A 20,089-nucleotide genomic window follows, 5' to 3' on the forward strand; every position below is an offset into this window, starting at 1 on the left:
TTCTGATTGGAGACATTTTCTGGGCCACGCAGTACAGTCTGATCTTACCTCATCCAGAAGTTCTCAACCCTGGTTTTACATGTGAGCCTCCTGGGGAGCTTTAGAAAACATGCATGCCTAAGCCCCTCAATGGCACCCACGCTGAAGATTCTGATTCAGCAGGTTTGTGGTGGGAATCCGTGCTTGCTATTTCTTAAAAAAAAAAAAAAAAAAAAACTCCCTTCAAGTGATTTTAACGTGTAGCTGATAAAAGACAATGAAGACCTTCCAGAGGAGGAACATGGGAGAGACAACACTGGTGTGGGCTGCCATTTCCTCCTGCAGATTCAGAGATCAAACCCACGTCTCTTGCATCTCCCGCATGGAGAGACAACACCGGTAAGGATGCCAGAGCCAACCTTAGCTAAGGTAAGTGCATGGGGCTACGCCCTAAAACCAGCCTGGATCCATCAGCTCCACACCCATCCTCCACTGCCATCTCCATCCGACAGAACTGGGCAGGAGTGTGAAGACAGTGGGGCTCTCCATGCCACCATCTGGGTCTTATGTGATAAGGCCATCACCCGGGATCCTTTCCCAGAGTCAGCTGCCTTCAGACCAGTGACTTCAGTCTAATCATGTGCTCCTGAGCAATCAGGCAGAGACATAATGCGGGGGATACTGTGGGCAGGAACTATGGGTTTCTGGCTGCAGCAGAAAGAATTTCAGGCAGACAAAGGGATGAGAGATACTCCAATCACCACCCCTGGATCCACACAGCGTGCATCTGATTCAAGTACCTTGTATCACTAATTACCTTTTCAGCTATGCCTGTGTTTTTTCCTCCCTCGCAATTGTTCGCTTTCTGACGGTAGGATTCCAATCTGATTTTTCTATTTTGAAAAAAATTGATAGAGTAATTCAAACAATACAGCTGGTGGGCAAGTGAGGTCTGAAGAAGTTCAGAGCATCTGCACCATTTTTGCTCTGGGCTTCTCAGACCCCTAGGGGCCCTGGAAGCTCTCAGTGCAGACCCTGATGCATGGATAACCAAGGAAGGCCACGTGGACTAATCTCCTACTCTGGAAATTCCCAGGAAAGGGGCTGAGGATTATTTCTAGATCGAAGAGTTGTGGGAATCCCAGGGCACAGGAGGAGTGGTCCAAGACCAGGATTCCTGGGCTACATACCACAGTGCATGCGTGAAAGCTAGGTCATGTCCGACTCTTTCTGACTCCACGGACTGTAACCCACCAGGCTCCTCTGTCTCTGCAATTTTCCAGGCAAGAAGTGGGTTGCCATTCCCCTCTCCAGTGTATCTTCTTGACCCAGGGATTGAACCCACATTTTCTACATCTCTCACATTGCAGGTGGATTCTTTACCACTAAGCCACCTGGGAAGCCCCCTAGACCACAGTATGTCTCTCTAACTTGCTGTGTGATCCTGGGCAAATCACTGAACCTCTCTGAGGCTCAGGATCACACTCCTTAATGCCTCCTGCTCCAATTCTGAAGTCTAGGATTCTAAGTATGTTAGAATTCGAGATCTGGAATTAGCCTCTTCCAATATGAGTACACCCCAAAGCTGGGCTAATAAATGTAAATGGTGATTCCAGGCTCTATTTTGGAAGGTGGGGCTGTAACATCATGACTCACTGTTGGATGAGGCAAGTTCTCTTCCTGAGCAGCAACCAGGCCTCCTTCCATCACCCAGAAGCTTAAAATGTTCTTGCTGTTCAGTTGCTAAGTCATCTCAGATTCTTTGCGACCCCATGGACTGCAGCACGCCAGGCTCCCCTGTCCCTCAACTATCTCATGGAGTTTGCTCAAATTCATGTCCATTGAGCTTAAGATGGGGAGGCCAGAAGGCATCCCAGGACAGGGGGTCCAAACTTGGGAGCCAGATGAGAGCAGTGGCCAAGATGCTGCCTTCCGGGCCACCTCCCCAGAGACAGGGGTTCCCAAGTCATTTCAAAACAGAGAAACACTTGGTGCTCCTTCATTTGTCAAAAACCTCAAGTGTGTTTCCCAGAGGAGAGAAGTCAGAGCGACTCTAGGGCCCAAGGGGCAGCTTTCCGATGCAAAGTCTCCCCCTTTTCAATTCCTGTAACTAAAATGAATATGGAAAAGATAATTACCTTTAAAACATACTTAATACGTGAACGCATTATCTCTACCTGCAGAAAAAGAATGTTATCTGATGGGATCTTCCCCATAAGCTTAATCAAATTGCTATCTTAAAACTCTCTGGAGTCCTGTGAAACAGTAATAGAAAATCTGAGGCAGAGGCTGGAAGCATTTTATATTTGTTTGGTGGAGGGGAATGTGTATTCCATCTAACAATGGGCACTTAGAGACAAAGTCATTTCCAATCTGTAATGGATCTTCTCCGAACGGGGGCAGGGAACACTTCATCTGACCCAAACCTGTAATTCCCCTGTTAGGTAACTTTTCCTAATGTTCAGAGAAGGAAATGCCAAAAGAAATGCCTTTTTCTTAATACCTGTTTGGGGTTCTTCTTCGGTAGGAAATCTTCTCTAGTTGGGCCTGGGACACTTAACACATGGAGATGCTTACCTTGCTACTTAACTCTGGGCTTAAACTTGGCAAATAAATCGATGCCTGTATTTTCCTTGGTCTGCCCAGCCCCCAGGCAGCGCCATCCGTTATTTTAGTGGAGGAGGTAAATTACCTGCCCAGATCGTGCCCAGGGCGAGTGGCCATTTGCAAGGCTGGAGAAAACCAAAGGCAAACAGCTTCTAAGAAGATCGAATGTTGAGGACTGGCTGTGTTCCCAGCATCTCAAGCTTGCCTGGAATGACCAAGTAAACAGCTGCCGCAGAAGTGCCTGGCCAGCCCAGTTCATCTTGTTGACAGAAGAAGCGATAGGTAAGAGGTGATAACGTGCTGTATCTGTTAGTCACTTCTCCTGCCTGCAGCCCCCCGGAAGGTCCTTCATGTGTGGGAGTGGTTCCCCACCCCCCACCAAAGCATGGAGAGCAAACGGGGCATCCCAGTGCACAAAGTAAGGCAATCAGAGGCTTACAGAAAAAAAAAAATATGGGCAGTAGGGGACAATACTAGGGAAGCATTACAATGATCATCAAGATACAGGTTTGCTGGCATGCGAGCAACAGATTACAAAACAGCATGCACTGCCTATTATCACCCCAATGTTGTTTAAAAGACAACGGAAAAAGATGGTGCAACTACAGGAGACACATTTCTTTTGTTTACATGTATTTTCTAATTTCCCCACATGGAGCGCATATTACTTGTATGATTCTTTGCTTAAAATGGGCTGCCTGGGTCCACGCTGTTCACGTACGCCCTCTGGTCAGAGTGACTCCTCTCGGGCATGCGAAGACCTGGCTGTTCTTCTGAAGATGTACAACACAAGGCAACTCCCAGTCTCCTCTGACTGTGGTCAGATTCACATCCTTCTCCTACTGATGATCCCTTCTTTCTTTCTTCCCGGCAGTTGATACACAGGAAGGACAGGAGGAGGTCTCTAAGTCAGCCTGCTCCCCACTGCCTCCAAGAACAGAACGATCCCGAAGGCACCAGAGCCTCCTGCATTGTCTGGTCACCATTCTGCAAACTGCGAGCTACCTAAAAAAAATCCTGAGATGCAGCAGGTAGAGGGTATTGGGCCGAGGGTGTAAAAACCAAGACCTGGAAGTTGCTTTTCATTTCAGTGAAGATATAATCCACAAACCATGAAACACATCCTTTTAAAACACACAATTCAATGGTTTTCAATGTACTCAGAAAGTTGTACAACCATCATCAACACTAACTCCAGAACATTTTCATCACCTCTCAAAAGAAACTCCATACTCATTAGTTCTCACTCCCCATTTTCTGCTCCCCTCAGCCTCTGGCAACTACTGATCTGCTCTGTTCCTATAGATTTGCCTATTCTGAATATTTCACATGAATGGAATCATACATTATGTAGCCTTTCATGCCCAACTTTTTTTTTTTCAAGTTTTTAAAATTTTTCTTATTGCCTTTATTTTTTTATTTTTTTTAACATTACAATATTGTATTGGTTTTGCCATGTATCAATATGAATCCGCCACAGGTTACACGTGTTCCCCATCCTGAACCCTCCTCCCGCCTCCCTCCCCGTACCATCCCTCTGGGTCGTCCCAGTGCACCAGCCCCAAGCATCCAGTATCGTGCATCGAACCTGGACTGGCGACTTGTTTCATATATTATACATGTTTCAATGCACACCTTCTTTCATGTTGGTTTTAACATTCATCCACGGTGTAGCATGCAAGTGTATCTATTCCTTTTTAGGGCTGGATAATGATACAGATATACCACATTTTGTTCATTCCTCAGCCGATGGACATGTGGGTTCCAGTTCCTATGTTGAGGGTATAAATGAAGTGGCTATGAACACTGATGTACAACTTTTTGTGTGGATGGATGTTTTTCAATTCTCCTGGGCTAGAAGTTGCTTTTTAAAAGTAAATTCTTGTTATTAGTTGTTATTTGTGTCTCTCACACATCAAAAAAAAAAAGAGCACAGGATATTTAAAAGAATAGTTTGAAATATCTGAGACTTTCAACTACATACTTGGGTTCCAAGAAACTGACAGCTGTGGGTCCTTGTTGTTCCCTAATCCCACACACGTATTTTTATTGCAACTCCTCTGCCCCTCCACCCCAGGGGCCACTGTGTCGCCATCCTTACCCCGTGGGCTTCACCAGTCCAGTTCATCCTCTAAGAAAAAATCTGCGCTGCAACACATGAATTATTTAAGCTGTTTTTCTAAATAGATACATTATTTAGTTTACAGTCTATAAAATATTTACATTGTTTGTTCCTCCCACCCCCAAATATCTGCATTATTTACAGTACAATCAGGAAAACATTAACCCTTGTAGGGCTTTTTGTTGTTGCTTTTAACTTTTAATTTATCTTGGAGTACAGCCAATTAACAATGTTGTGAGAGTTTCAGGTGGACAGCAGAGGGGCTCAGCCAAACATATATGTGTATCCAGTCTCCCCCAAACTCCCCTCCCATCCAGGTTGCCACATAACATGGAGCAGAGTCCCCTGTGATATCCAGTAGGTCCTTGTTGGCTATCTATTTTACAAGGCATCCATTTTACATGGCAGTGTGTACATGTCCATTCCAACCTTTGTTTTGTGACCTGTGCAGTTTTCCTGGGTGTCACTGGGTACACACAGCCATGAGAGGCATGAGTGAGTTCTCTGGCCCAAGTCACAGAGCAAGCGCTGGGGATGCAGGAGCTAACACAGTGTTCAAAGCCAGACAGACAGAACGGGTCACACCTGTCACTCCATGGGACCCGAGGGCATAGACCACAGCATTCCTAGGGAGGCACTTCTGGGCGCCAAGCTCAGTACCCTACCTGTGTTGACATTTAGTTGCTCTCTGAAAAATGGGAGCTCATTCCTATTGAGCCCTGGCCTGGGTCACCCCTCTAAGTGTGACGTCAGTCCTCACTTAATTCTAAGGAAAATCTCCCCTGCTACCCACGTCCTCTGTCAGGCCATGGTGAACACAGACAGTGGTGGTGACCCCTGAGCGCTGGCACAAGTCCCTCCCAGGTCCCGAGTTCTCCATCTGGCAGTCACCTGCCTTAAGAGTGGGAAACTGAGGTCGAGACAGTCATGTCCTACATCTGCCTCAAAAACTCATTTACTTGCACTTGCAGCCTTTTTTAAGAAATTCTCCTCCATGGAAAGAATAAGGCTCAAAGGTGGTATTTTTCATTATTTATCATGTGACCTTAATTTTTAAAATCAAACAAGGGAATTCACTGGAGGTCTGTGGCTAAGATTCTGAGCTTCCTCTCCAGAGGTCATGGGTTCAATTCCTGATTGGGGAACTAAGATCCCACATGCCATGCAGCATGGCCAAAAAGTAAATATATAAAGTAAAATTACATAAGTAAAACATGCCAAAAAGTCATTATTATTATATAATAATAAAAATAAATACTAGTTCTTATTATTATTCAGAAATAGATAATGCAGAAAGTAAAACCCGCTTTGCTCTGTAATCCTATTCTCTAAAGACAATCACTGTTAATAGGTGGACTGTAGAGCCTTATAGAATCTTACAGGATGGCTTCTGTATTTTACACGAAATGAGACGACACTAAACCACCTTGTCTAATCACCTTTTATTGCACAGAACATCATGGCTCTTTTTCCATGCAGGTGCCATAATTAACAGAGTCCCTATCTTTGGACATGGAGGTTGGTCTCAGGATTTGTAATGACATATAATGCTGTAATCAGCATCTCTAAGGGAAGCTAAAAAACTGATCTTTGTGACGTAAAGGCCAAAGCTGGGCATGAACCACCAAGGGTCCCTGAGAAACTGTGGCATTGTCATAGGGGTGACCTGCCCTGGGTTTCCAGCCCAGCTCTGCTGCATGCCCCCCCAACTCTGGCACCTCTGACGAAACGTCAGGAGTGTGAAATCAATTCTCTCATCTCCTGGTTGTTCAACTCAGGAGAGATTTCCTCCTCCTCCTCCTCTTCCCCCCTCCCCAACCCAGTACCTCTACTTACCCTGCTTCTGTTTTGAATCTCTAAAATAATGTGACAAGTTAATGATGGTACAATTATCTAAATGTTTAACAGACATGTTATCTAAGTGAGTCGGATTGAGATTCCATCCCGCTGACAATAAACATCAGTGGTGGAGCAGAAAGCGATAGGCAAATTATAGCAAACCCTGCAATTTCAATGCTATTAAATTTGGAGGAATAACAGCCTTGAGGCCTGTAAACTCTGAATAAAATAGGCCCTTGTGTTTGTCCAACTATTAAATCAAAATGCTACCAACATCCTAGAAAAAAACAAGGCGATTTATGGCTTTTCAAGTTTCAGTTACACATTGGTTTTTATTAACTCCTTTCTGTCATCAGGCAGCAGTGGTATCACGGGGGGAGAAGGGAGCACAGCCAGAGAGGAAGGGGCAGGAGCTGAAAAGATGGAGGGGATATACGGGGCCAGTGGGAGCGGGGGGTGGAGAGGTGAGTGGGAGCCCCAAGGATGACCATGCGGACTCTGGTGTGAGAACGGCATGAAAGGGAAGGGGCCATTCTGAACACAGGCAATTCTGAATCCAGTTAAGTCCTCTCTGCATATGAACCTTCGAGTTGCGAACTTTCAAAGATGTGAGTGTGTGTCTGGTTCCACCGAGGAACCAGATCCTGTGCCACCCACGTCAGGTGTGACTGAAATTGCAGCTCGCCCTCCGTCTCCCGCTGCTGACGATCCACGAGCTCTACCATCTCCCACCTCCTCCAGTCAGGAACCCTTCTTGCCTGCTCCCTCAAGGCCAGCCCCCCGATCCGATGCCAGCTCTTGTATTGTACTTTTCAAGGTACTGCACGATAAAAGATGTTTTATTTTTTATGTTTTCTATGTATTATGTGTGTGAGAAGTATTATAAACCTATTACAGTACAGTACTATGGGGCTGACTGTGTTAGTTGGGTACCTAGGCTAATTTCAATAGACTTATGAACAAATTGGACTTACCAACCCACTCGTGGAACAGCACTTGTTCATATGCAAGGGACTTACTACCATAGGAGAATGACACGTACCCTGGAAGTTCCATCAGACTCCCAGCTGGGGGCCCTGAACTTGAAGCCCAGTCCTTCCACTGAACGAGTCATATTACTTAAACCGCTCTGAGCCCGCAGCTCCTCAGCAGCGATAGGGGCAGTGAACCTGCCTCTTAGTGGGCTCTACAAGATAATATATAAAAGCACCAGAGCCAGGCACAGTCCAAGCTCTGAATAACCGTCCTCAAAGGTCAAAATCGTTTCAATCCCCTCAAACTTCTGGAATAGTTTTTAAAAGACAAAAGATCTTCACCTTTAATTTCTTCTTCAGACGCAGTATGCATTTAATTTTTTATTGAATATGCATCTAAATAAAATGAAAGAAGAGGCTGTCTACTGGTGAGACAGAAACTGTAAATGTCTAATGTGCTTAGTTATGTCCGGCTCTTTGTGATCCCATGAACTGTAGACCGCCAGGCTCCTCTGTTCATGGGGTTCTCCAGGCAAGAATACTGGAATGGGTTGCTATTTCCTATTCCAAAGGATCTTTCCCACCTAGGGATCAAACCTGTGTCTCCTGTATCTGCAGACGGATTCCTTACCACTGGGCCACCTGGAAAGCCCCTGTAACAGCCATAGGTACAAATGTGCTGAAGTGGAGAAAAACGTAGACCATCCATCCAAGATCGGAACTTTAGGCTGGGCTTGGAACCATGCAACCTCTCAAACAGCAATTTTTCTTACCTAATTCCCACTCCCGATATTTGAGAGAGGCAGAGAAACAAAGCAATTTGTCCCGTGTCATAAAGCAAGCCTGTGACAGAGCCAGGATAAGAATTCGGTTTTCCTTTCCCCTAATTCATTCTTGTTTTCCCTAATACCAAGCTGCCCCCACACGACAATGATGTTCAACATTTCCACTATGATGGGAGATGGCTGGAGGTGGGGACTAGGTGAGTCCTGCTCACTGCTGTATCCTTATCCCAGGGCCCAGCATCAATGTCCAGCACAGAGGAGATGCTTAAGACGTCTTCTGAATGAATGAGCTTTAACCTCTTTTATCCCAAATCAATCTCAGTTCAATTTTCCTCGCCAATCCCAAGAGAGCTAAACACCACCGATCCCCTCAAAGCGTTAACGCTTCATGCAAAAGTATTGGGGTGATGGATGGGGAGAGCTCAGAGGTTCTGTAGGGCAGCAAAACTCTTCTGCATGATACAATGGTGAATACACATCATTATACATTTATCAAAACCCAGAGAATTTACAACGAGAGTGACCCGTTAACATAAACTTTGCGGGATAATGATGTATCAACCTGGGTTCATCAGGGGTAACAAATGCACCATTCTGATGAAGGATGTTGACAGGGAGGGAGTTGTGTTGGGGTAGGGAGTAGACAGTATATAGGATACTCTATGCTTTCCACTCTATTTTGCTATAAATCTAAAATCACTCAAAAAAAAAAAAAAACCCCGAAAATCTATTCATAAGAAGCAGCACTGGAGGTCAGTCCAGAAGGAGCCAGAGGGACCCTGGCACCGCTAGGGTGACCGGTGCCAAAGGAAGGCGTGGCTGGGCAGCAGGTGACAGCCAGGCTGCCATTCCCTATGCCACAGCAAGCAGCTCCAACAGAGCCGAGAGCCCTGGGCTTGGAAAATCAAACTCTATATTAGGCATCAAACATGCCTTGATAGTAATAGCACAAAACGAGCTCAAGAGTAAGTCTATGCTGGAGCACTGACTGTACAAACAGGAGCACATGACTCTCCCTCCCCAAGTGCCCATGACGTCCTGCAGCCGTCCCGAGCTCAGGCTTTCTCGGGTTCAATTCCCTGGCACACCACGTGAAACGCTATACCAATCACCCCTGATATTTATAAAAGTCAAAAGCTATTACGCTTTCAATGGGGGAGGTCACACCAATCTAAGTGGAGCGCACGTGTCCATCTGATGACCCCCTCCTCTCCCCGGCCCTCCAGCCTGGGTCGGGGTGAGAGGCTCGTTCTGCCTTTTTTCCATGTCAAGTTTTGGAAAGAAGTTCTTTCTCATCTGCTGGCCGTTCTCCCTTTCCCTCCCTCATCCTCTTTGGGACCAGGGGAACAGAGAGACTGCCCTTGGGAGGAGGAGCCAGAACAGTTGCTGGTTTTCCTACTGCAGGAGGACAGGAGCCAGCCGCCCTGACAGGGCTCCTCCATGCCCAGCACCACCCCTCGTGCCAGGCCCAGGGCAGGAGCAGGGGCCAGAAGGCCGGCAGCCACCCCCAGGGAAGGAATGTAACTGCTCACCCTCTATGATTCTCTGCCCCGCCTGCTCATCCACCACCGAAAGTCCTCCAAACAAGGACTTCATTTTCTTCTCTGGAGTTCAGGGCCAGAGACAGTCCCTGCAGCTCTTTCCAAGCATCCTTAATATATCAGGAGGGACAGAGGGGCCAGTTCAAGCAGGCAGCCGACAACACCAAGGTGGGGGCACAGCTCTCTGCACGATCAAAGGGTGTGCATGTGTGTGTGCGCGTGTGTTTCTGTGCTGTCACTGCCTTCTCTTCCCAAAGCCACGACAAGGTGCCTCTGAGCCTCCTTCACACTGAGGAGGAGAGGGCCCCAGGGAGGGCGCCTCCAGCGCCTGCTCCGTGCTCCCGGGGCGGGCAGGTCCTGCAGCACCGCTGCCCTTGGCCACCGGGTGCATCAGCTGTTCTGGGCCGCACGACCCTCCTGAGGCTGACACGGAGGAGCTGAGGAGCATCTCAGCATTTGCATCCGCTTGAATGGCTTTCTCTGTGACGCAGGAAGGTGGAAATGAAGCAAGTTTTTCTAGGCCAGCAAAATAAAGTCCTTATTTTGTAGTCAAGAGTGGAGAGTACTTTGGCCTGGAAGTAAGAACTCGTGGGTCCTAATTCTGGTTTGGCTTATTTGTTCTCAACTGACCCCCCTGTGCAAATATAGGCCTCTGAGCCCTAGTTTTTTAGGCTGTTGAATGGGCAGAGCTGAGGCCCCGGCTCTGCACATTAGGTATGATGCCCAGGCCCGCACGGGGAGGAGAAGCAGCATTAAAACACAGGCTTTAGGGTGCAGGAGCCCGAAGCACACGTTCTAGCCATCCTGGACAGGTCATCCTTAACTTCTCTGAGTTTTAATTTTCTCTAGCAAAGAAGAGGGAAGGAAAATGTCTATGTTTTAGGATGGTAATAAGGACTTAATAAAATTATATCTTCAAAATATCCAATAGTGTACCGCTACTGTATTATCTGTGCGTGCACGCTAAGTTGCTTCAGTCGTGTCCGACTCTTCGCGACCTCATGGACTGTAGTCTGCCAGGCTCCTCTGTCCATGGGATTCTCCAGACAAGAGTACTGGAGTGGGCTGTCACGCCCTCCTCCAGGGGATCTTCCTGAGCCAGGGACTGAACCCACATCTCCTATGTTTCCTGCATTGGCAGGCAGGTTTATTTTTTGTTTGTTTGTTTGTTTGTTTGTCTGTTTTACCACTAGCGCCACCTGGGAAGACGATATTATCTGTAACCAAAGCAAATTCACCCTACTTGTTCATTTGCTCCACAACACACTGTAGCCTTCAGGAAGGCAGGGACCGCCCCTTGCACACAGTAGGTACTTCAAAACTTAGTGGATAAATGAATGAAGGAAGGATGGGACAAATCAGCTGCACAGGCTACTTGGTATGTGGCGAACACAAGTCACTAGGCTGGCCAACCTGGGGGGGCAGGGCGTGGGCTGGAAGACAGAGTGGAACTGCTTTGGAGCAAGTCTGGAGATCAAGTGTCCTGGGCTCTAAGGCGTCCATGAAGCTTCCCAGCCCCAGAACTCCTAAGCTCAGGAATGACTTTCTGTCTCTTTTCCTTACCAGGGCACTACGAGGGCATAAAGTGGGATGACCCAGGTCTGACTTATATTTCCAGAATACCCAGGTTCCTAATGGCCACAGACATGGGCCAGGACACCAGTGGAGGACTCAAGCTCCTGGAAGGGGGAACACAAGACCTTGCTCTGTGCTAACCCCAGCTCTGCAGCCTGTCCGGCCTAGTTGGATATGTCATCGGTTTTAACATCAGAAAAGGGCAGTCCCCTGGGAAGCTTCGGGCATTCTAGGAACTAGGGCCTTAAATAAAATCCATGAAATCTGTTCTGAGAGGCTGTTCCACATGCACAACTCCATTATGCCCTCACCTCTCCCCGCTGTACATACAGCAGGGGCTGATGGCTCTACAGGTACACTGGAAACATCCTCTTGACCAAAGGACGCATCAGGGATCCTCAAAGATCCCATCAGCTCAGCAAAGCAGCTGCACCCCATTCTTATTCCTTTCTTACCACATCAGCCTGCCCCTTCCCCTCTCACCTACCTAGTCAGGGGAAAGGATACCCTCCAAGGGCATGGCGAAGACCACGATGGTGCAGTGTTAGTAACCACCATCACCACTGATGAGCGCTTACTCCATGCAAGGCCTATGCTGAGTGCTTTCCATGGATCATCAAATTAAATCCTCACAACATCCCTTGTACGACAGCATCGTTGCTATCACATTTCCAAGGAGGAAATGGGCTTAGGGAAAGTTAAGCAACCTGCCCAAGCTCATAAAACGTGGAAGTGATGGGATGAGATAGGACTTGAATCTAGACCTCTGACACCAGGTCCCAAGTGCTCTGAATACCCTGAATGTCACACTCAAGACTTTGGGTTCCAAGGGTCCCGCTTCCTTGAAACCTGCAAGACAAACCTGAACTGCGCTATCAGGGCCCCAGCTTGCCTGGTGAATAAAGCCCTCGAGAGCTCATCCTCCCTGGGTAGCCATCTGCACATCTGCCTTTCCTGCTATGGGTTCTCACAGGCTCTCTGGCCTGGCCCCCAAACAGTAGCATTGGCCCCATCCCTCTTATGTTCAGATCGCACACAGGGAGCTGTTCTGAGTCCCCTACATGCGGATGTGTTAAGTCACTTCAGTCATGTCCGACTCTGTCGACCCTATGGACTGCAGCCCACCAGGCTCCTCTGTCCATGGGACTTTTCAGGCAAGAATACTGGAGTGGGTTGCCATGCCCTCCTCCAGGAGATCTTCTCAATCCAGGGACTGAAGCTGCGTCTCCTGTGTCTTCTGCGTTGGCAGGCGAGTTCTGTACCACTAATGCCACCTGTGAAGCCTCTGAGTCTCCTACATATGAATTAAAAGAGCTGAAGGTTCCTTCAGCTCAATTCCAAGGCTGCCGCACTGAGATCTCCCCCCTCCCCCACAGGGCCTGCTGCAGACTGCCCCAGCCCCCTCGCCTTTAGCTCAGCAGCTGAGGTATCTCCCCTGCCCTCTAATTAATGCCACCCGATCCCATCTGTTGCCCCCAGGCCTGTTCACGTCCCAAACGGGGATGTACAGTGGCTCGGACAACATTATGATTTGTAAAACCCATTCCTAATTAGTTTGACTTTGAATGAAGAGGGTAATTATTTTTAAATTTATTAACTGCTGCCTGGCCAGAGAAGTTTCCAGATCAAGTGACACAGGGAAGCTATTTCTGTTCAGTGATGCAGCAATTTATATTACTGATCGGTCATTAAAACCTCTGGCACAAAACCACTTGTGTTTCCTGAGCCAAGATACTGTCCGTGTGTCAAATTTCAAACCCGGAGTATAAATTAAGCCATTAATGGTATTTATCAGTTTATCTGGACTTTTAAAGAACTACTTACTAATTTAAGACATTCCTGATATAGAACCCAAGTGGTGCGCTGGGCGCGCATGTGTACGTGTGTGTATATGTGTTTTCTCGCTTTTTATTTTACTGAACAGTGTAAAAAAAATTCTGATGTGTAAATGAAGTACAGGCATCTTGGGGAGCTGCAGAGCTGTTAATTCCTGACTGCTCTGCAACCCAAACATTTTGGAAGCAGCAGTGTTTTGCAATATGTATTTGTCATAATATAAAAGGTGTAAAGTGATCTCTGTTTATCTCCTCAAAGTCTTAGCTGTAGCAAAACAGAAAACTGAAGTGTGACAACGAAGCCTGAGCCCAGCCCAAGCGTAAGTGTGTCGTCCCTGAGCACCAGCTGGAGCCCACCAAGATCCTGGAGGGCGGGGACAAGGAAGGGTCACACCCACGGGGACAGAAGTCCTCCAGGGTAAGTGGAGGAGCTGAAAGGGTGAGCCCTGAAGATGATGTGTGTTTGGCGAAAATGGGATTGGAAATACTTTCTACTAAATTCATTCTGCAGTGTCAAGAATATCTGAGAAGCACCCGATAACCCATCCCAATGCCATGCTACACGTCAGCCCTGTGAATTGCCCACGTGGCGGGGCAGCCTTGGGCATGGAACTCCCAGACCCTATCTATTTCAGGGATATTGTATACTATCTCCTGAGGGGCACACGGTCATCAGGGTATTGAGGATGCTTAGTTAAATAGGTCACAGGGATCCAAAAGAGCTCTGCCCAGGACACGGCCATGAGCTACAGAAGCTCTCCCTAAACCATTCAGCCACAAACCCATGGACAACAGTAAGTCAATGAGCAGGCAGCTGGGGATTGGTAGAAAGAGCACTGAAGTCAGAGTTGGGTCAAGTTCCAGCTCTCCACTTTCTAGTGCTGGGCTTCTAGGCCTCCATGGTCTCACCTGTGAAATGGGTACAGTGGAAGAAAGTGTTTGATAAACATAGGTATCAGAAACATAAGATGGCAATTCCATGACTTTACTCTCCCAGGGTCTCTTCCTTCTCAGAGCTTCCTCCCTGCTCTCCTGTTCGCTCTCTTAAAGGATATCTGGTACCCCACTGGCTTCCCCCAGTCCAACAGCTTTAACATCACTTTTAGCATTCCTTATAACCAGGCCTCTCTCTTCCTCAGAGGCCTCCTTTCTTAGAACAGAGATGGCATCTAGATGTCACGCTGTATTTTTTAATGGATTATTAGGGGAGTCTGAGAACCCATCTGGGTTCTGCAGGTTCTACAGGTGTGTTCCCTATAATACTGTCCCCAGCTCTGCTTGTCAGCAGAACTGCCTCATTGTCAATCTGACGCTGATAATACGGCCACCACCACCTCTGTACCCAGCTGAGGACAGCCTGCCCAACACCAGGGGGGGCCAAACGCTTCTCCTGGCAAGGGAGCTTGCCCCTCGCTCACAGCCAGGGGGGGAAGGGAGCCCTTGTTAAAGCATCCACCCTGGTTTCTTCTGCGCAATTTGGATGCAACTTGGAGATAAAGCAGAAGTAAGTCTGAGGGTTAAGACTCCGGAGGTTAAGACTTACTTCTAATGTAAGGGGCACAGGCTTGATCCCGGTCAGGGAACTCAGATTCCCACACGCCTGCTTCACAGTACTGTCCCCGGCCCCCAAACAGGTCTGAAGGAGCCGGGCTCCACCTCTGCTACAGAAAGGATGGGCACTATACCCCTTTGCAGGTGAGGAGATCTGAAGGGCAGAAAGGACGAGGAACAAGGTTATCCACCTGCTAGACAGGAAGTTAGATTCCACCCCCTCCCCAGCTTCTGACTCAAACTCCAGGTTCTTTCCAATCACTGTTGTTCAGTCTCTCCGTCATATCTGACGCGTCAGGCCTCCCGTCCTCCACCATCTCCCAGAGTTTGCTCAGACTCATGTCCACTGAGTTGACGATGCCATCCGATCAATCTCACCCTCTGTCACCCCCTTCTTCTCCTGTCTTTTCCCAGCATCAGGGTCTTTTCCAATGAGTTGACCTTTTGCATCAGGTGGCCAAAGTACTTGGAACTAATATTCTTTTCTGAAAAATGTCGGTCACTTTCAAGTCCTCATTAACTTAATAAATCCTGGAAGGGCATTAGTCCAAAGACACCTCCTGGTTTTCAAAGCCCAATCAACACCAAACTCTAAAAACAGGTTGCAATGTCATTTACACCACCGAATTACACACTTTAAAGTTAAAATGGCAAATTTATATATCTTTTATGACAGTCTTAAAAATACACTAATATATCAAAAACTACAGAACTGGATCCTTTAAACATGTGACCAGGATGTGAATTACATCTCACTAAAGTTGTCTGAAAAACAACATAGGGAGCACGTCTGTGTTGCTCACTGCAGTGTCCCAGTGGGTGCAAGGCACACAGAAGGTGCTCAATAAGTGTGTGGGGGTCCTGTCTGTGAACGACATCCCCATCTGCTCACCCGGCAGGGACTCAGTCTCTTGCCCTGGCCCTGGCAGTTAGGGCAGCTTGCTCCCTGCTGCTGCAAATTTAATTTGGACAGACAGAATTAAGCTGCTTTGCAAAGCTGGCTCAGAGTTCGGTGTCCTCAGCCCCCAGTTGGAATTCTCAGAGCAGGATTCTCAGTTACACGTATGGTCCAGAGGCAACAAGAAATAGCCGGGAGTCTGGGAGACATGCATCCTTCCCTGGCTTTTAAGAAAACCAGCTCTGAGATCCTGGGCAAAATCTTCTGGCCAAGTCCCCTTCTCTAGAACCGAGCCAGGGAGACACTGACTGGGCTCACAGCTCACCTAGAAAGTTCTGCTTAATGCCACAGGTCAGGGCAACACCAGCCCAGAGCGCATGATACCAGGACTATGACATATGTCTTCCACATGGAAAGGCTGATTTTGAGGGGCAGGAAGACAAGAAAATACTGATGGCGATCACGAACAGCAGCAGCAGCTGACTGGTCTTCCTTCTTCCCTTCCGGCCCCGGAAGCAGCTCAGGGGCCTGCTTCCACGGAGGGCTGCCACCAGTCCGTCTTTCCCTGTGTGTCCGTCAGTCTCCATGAAGAGAGGGAATCTGCTCTTTCATCCTTCAAACCTGGGATTGACCTGTGCCTGCTGAGAGCAATGAACGATGGTGGAAGTGACGCTAAGTGCTTCCAGCCTGCCTTTTAAGAAGGCTGGCAGTTTCTGCTTTCTGACTCTTGGAACCCTGAGTGAGAGGTCCAGGCTGCTCTGCTGCAGAGAGAGGCCACCGGGAGGAGGACTGGGAGGCAGATACGAGAGGGAGGGCGCCATCGCGGATACCCAGGCCCACACACCACCCAATGCAACCATGCGAGAGACCCCAAGTGAAAACTGCTCAGCTGAGCACAGTCACCTACAGAAACGTCTGATATGTTAACACAGTGTGGCTTTACTCTACTGTTAGAGTGGTTTTCGTTGCATACCAATTGGTAACAAACACTCCTGTGGTCAATTATCAACACCGGAACTGGGGTGATATTTCAAACCCATAAATCAAGTCATGTCATCCTCCATTCAACACCCTCCAATGGACTGTTTAGCCCATTTTCTACAAATGTTTGCATAGGTGTGTGTGTGTGCACAATGCGTGTGTATTACTGAGTCATAATTCATATACCATATGATACACCATTCACGCTTTTCAAGGACAAAGTCAGTACTTTTTAATGTATTCAGAGATGCATAACCATCACCACATTTTAGAACATTTTAATCACCCCAAAAAGAAACTCCATACCCATTAGCATTTACCATGTCCTCCCAAACCTCCCAGCCCCTTACTAATTTACTTTCTGTCTGGAGATTTGCCTATTCTGGAGGTTTCATATAAGCAGAATCATACAACACATGGCCTTTGTGACTGGATTCTTCCACTGAGCATAATGTTTTTAGGATTCCTCTTTAAAATGTTTAGAATGTATCAGCATTTCATTCCTTTTTATAGATGAGTAATACTCCATTGATGGATAAACTACATTCTGTGTATCCATTCATCAGTAGGTAGACACTGAGTTATGTCTACCTTTTTGGCTATTATAAAAATGCTGTTAAGAACACTTATGTGCAAGTTTTGGCTATTATAAAAATGCCGTTAAGAACAACTTATGTGCAAGTTTTTGTGTAGATATATGTTTTCATATACACAGGAGTGGAATTCCTGGGTCAGAGTACCTGTTTACCTTTTTGAGGAACTGCCTGTTTTCCAGGGCTGCACCATTTTACACTCCCAACAGCAGTGTACGAGGGTTCTGATTTTTCCACAATCTCAACAACACTTCTCACTGCCTGCATTTTTACTAAGCTACATCTTGGTGGGTGTAAAGCATTTAGTATCTCATTGTGATTTTGATTTGTAGTTCCCTGATGGCTAATGATGTCAAGCATCTTTTCATGCACTCAATGACTATTTGTTTCTTTTGGAGACATGTCTATTCAGTCAGATCCTCTGCACAGTTTTTGCTTGGGTTATCTGTATTTTTATCAGAGTCCTAAGAGTTCCTGATACTTTCAAACTGAAGGTTTCTAATCAGATGTATGATTCGCAAATATTTTATCCTCCCCTCCCCAACCCCAACAATGGACTCTTGGCACATGCAGAATAAAATCTAAATTCCGTGCCAGGATTGAGAGACCCACCTGATTTCTGACCTCATCTCCCACCACTCTCGGCACCTCACTGCCTGCCCCCTACCACCACACTGCTCTTCCACGAACCTGTCAAATTCAACCCACGTGCAGGAGTGTATGTTCCCTTTACTCAGATCTTCTTCCCTGAAAACTTTAAGTAACTATCTCACTTTCCAACTTTACGGCTGGGATCAGATGTCACCCTCTCAGAGAAGACTGACCATCTGATCTAAAATACCCCTTTCCTCCCTTATCCTGCTATATTTTTTCTCACTCGTGCTTATTACAGCCTGGCATTATTACCACACAATCATGTGCCTATTGCCCTACTGGAATCTCAGTTCCATGAAGAATGCTATCTGTCTCATATGTTACTAGACCTTAAAGACCCCAACAGTTCCCAGCATGTTACAGGAACTCAATAAATATTTATTAAATTAAACACATCTGCTACTATTTATCGAACACTTATTATGAGCCAAGCATTCCCCTAAATGCTCCAAATAAAATATCTTATTTAATCCCCCCAACAAATCTATGCTACATGGTAGATGCTAGTGTTACCCTACTTTTCCAACAGGTGAGGAAACCCAAATTAAGAGAGCTTAAGTAACTGATTCATGGCTCCACAAACAGTAAATGGCAGTGTCAGGATCAAACCAGTACCATTCCTGTCCCCACTACTCACTTCAGCAAGTCACTTACCCTCCTTTGAATCTCAGTTTCCTTATCCATGACACGGAAGTAGCTTTCTACTTTATAGAGTTATGGAAAAATTGGCTAACTGAGATCAGGTAAAGCACCAAGAACAGGGCCTGGCATGTTGTGAATGCTCAGTAAGCATGAGCTACAATGATGAAGATGACGCCAAGTACCATGATGAGATGACGCTGATGCTATGAAATCAATGGTTTGAGATCACAGCAATATCACTGTTGGATAATACTGTTCACATGCACGCCTGTGGACAGACTGCTTTCTTTTAGACAATGACTAGACTCTTGCAGACGGAGGGACAGCCCACTGGGCCGCACAAGGGATTCAGAGTTAGACAACATCACTGACTTTCTAAAGCCTCTGAAAGTACCATCATCTCCATGAAGATGGGCTCCAAGTGGCCTATTAGAGACAGAGACCTTGGCCTGAACCAGGGCAGCTGTTCTTCTGGGGCAAAGCCACACTTATAAGTTCCTGCCCTGCCAGCTCCACCAGCAAGGGTAGCTGAAGATGGCACAAACCACCCCACTCACAGCTCCCCAGGGAAACAAGGGCCAAGATACTCACGTCCATGCACCATCACAAGGGAGACCCTGGAGGATGGGGTCACTCACTCACCAGTATGGGTCTGCCTGTGCGTCTCCAGGGCTTCCTCCTTCGAGAACTGGGCACCACACTGATCGCAGACAAAGGCTTTGGCACCCGCTGAAACAAAGGGGAGGTGACACTTTATTATTATTATTATTATTATTATTAAGAGTGACACTGCATTAGGAAAAGGGGTCCTGGGCTAAAATCGTGCAGGTGGACCCTGGGGGAAGGGGCTGAACACCTGTGAAAATCTCAAGTCAGGGATAACCCATGGCCCCAGAGCCAGCCTGGCCCCCACCTCCAAGATGTGATCACCCACCCAACTGAGCTCCCAAATGCCCCCACCGAGGGCTCTCCCAGACGGAAGCGGGAACAGAACCAGAACAGCCATAACAAACAGCGAAGGGATCCGGGAGAGATTTGCAAGAAGAAGGGGTATCCTGAGGGGCTGGAACCCAGTGAGGGATGGAAAGGAGTCCCTGATAGTGTGAGGGGAAACGTGCCCTGCTGCCCAGACTATACGGGGGAAAAAGAAACTGCTGACACATCAGTACCTGGATAATTCCCTAACTGGGTACGCCCGGGGGCTTCCCTGGTGGCTCAGATTTGCTAAAGAATCTGCCTGCAATGCAGGAGACCCAGGTTCCATCCCTGTGTCAGGAAGAGCCCCTGGAGAAGGAAATGGCAACTCACTCCAAGAGTCTTGCCTGGGAAATCTCATGAACAGAGGAGCCTGTGGGCTACAGTCCATGGGACTGCAGAAAGTTGGACACATCTGAGCAACTAACACTTCCACTTTCTGTGTGTCTAAAACCAAACTGTCGGGACTTTCCTGGTGGTCCAGTGTCTAGGATTCCAATGCAGGGTGCTGGGGTTCAATCCCTGGTCAAAGAACTAG

At 47.3% G+C, this 20,089-nt stretch overlaps 1 protein-coding gene and 1 long non-coding RNA gene across 4 annotated transcripts in view; one reads left to right on the forward strand and one right to left on the reverse strand.

Annotated features, from left to right (window-relative positions):
- Positions 1–20,089, reverse strand: part of ZBTB16 (zinc finger and BTB domain containing 16) — a 203,549-nt gene that overhangs the window by 51,361 nt on the left and 132,099 nt on the right. For all 3 annotated transcript variants that reach the window (XM_070384178.1, XM_070384179.1, XM_070384180.1), the window contains exon 4: positions 19,219–19,305. In XM_070384178.1, the coding sequence (XP_070240279.1) occupies positions 19,219–19,305 (87 nt within the window). The remainder of the gene's footprint in view (positions 1–19,218; positions 19,306–20,089) is intronic.
- Positions 9,466–11,690, forward strand: LOC138991019 (uncharacterized). The gene is made up of 2 exons (XR_011467065.1): positions 9,466–10,015; positions 11,414–11,690. It is a non-coding gene; the product is annotated as an uncharacterized lncRNA (long non-coding RNA).

Source organism: Bos mutus, chromosome 15, assembly GCF_027580195.1.
Source record: "Bos mutus isolate GX-2022 chromosome 15, NWIPB_WYAK_1.1, whole genome shotgun sequence".
NCBI classification, from domain to species: Eukaryota; Metazoa; Chordata; class Mammalia; order Artiodactyla; family Bovidae; genus Bos; species Bos mutus.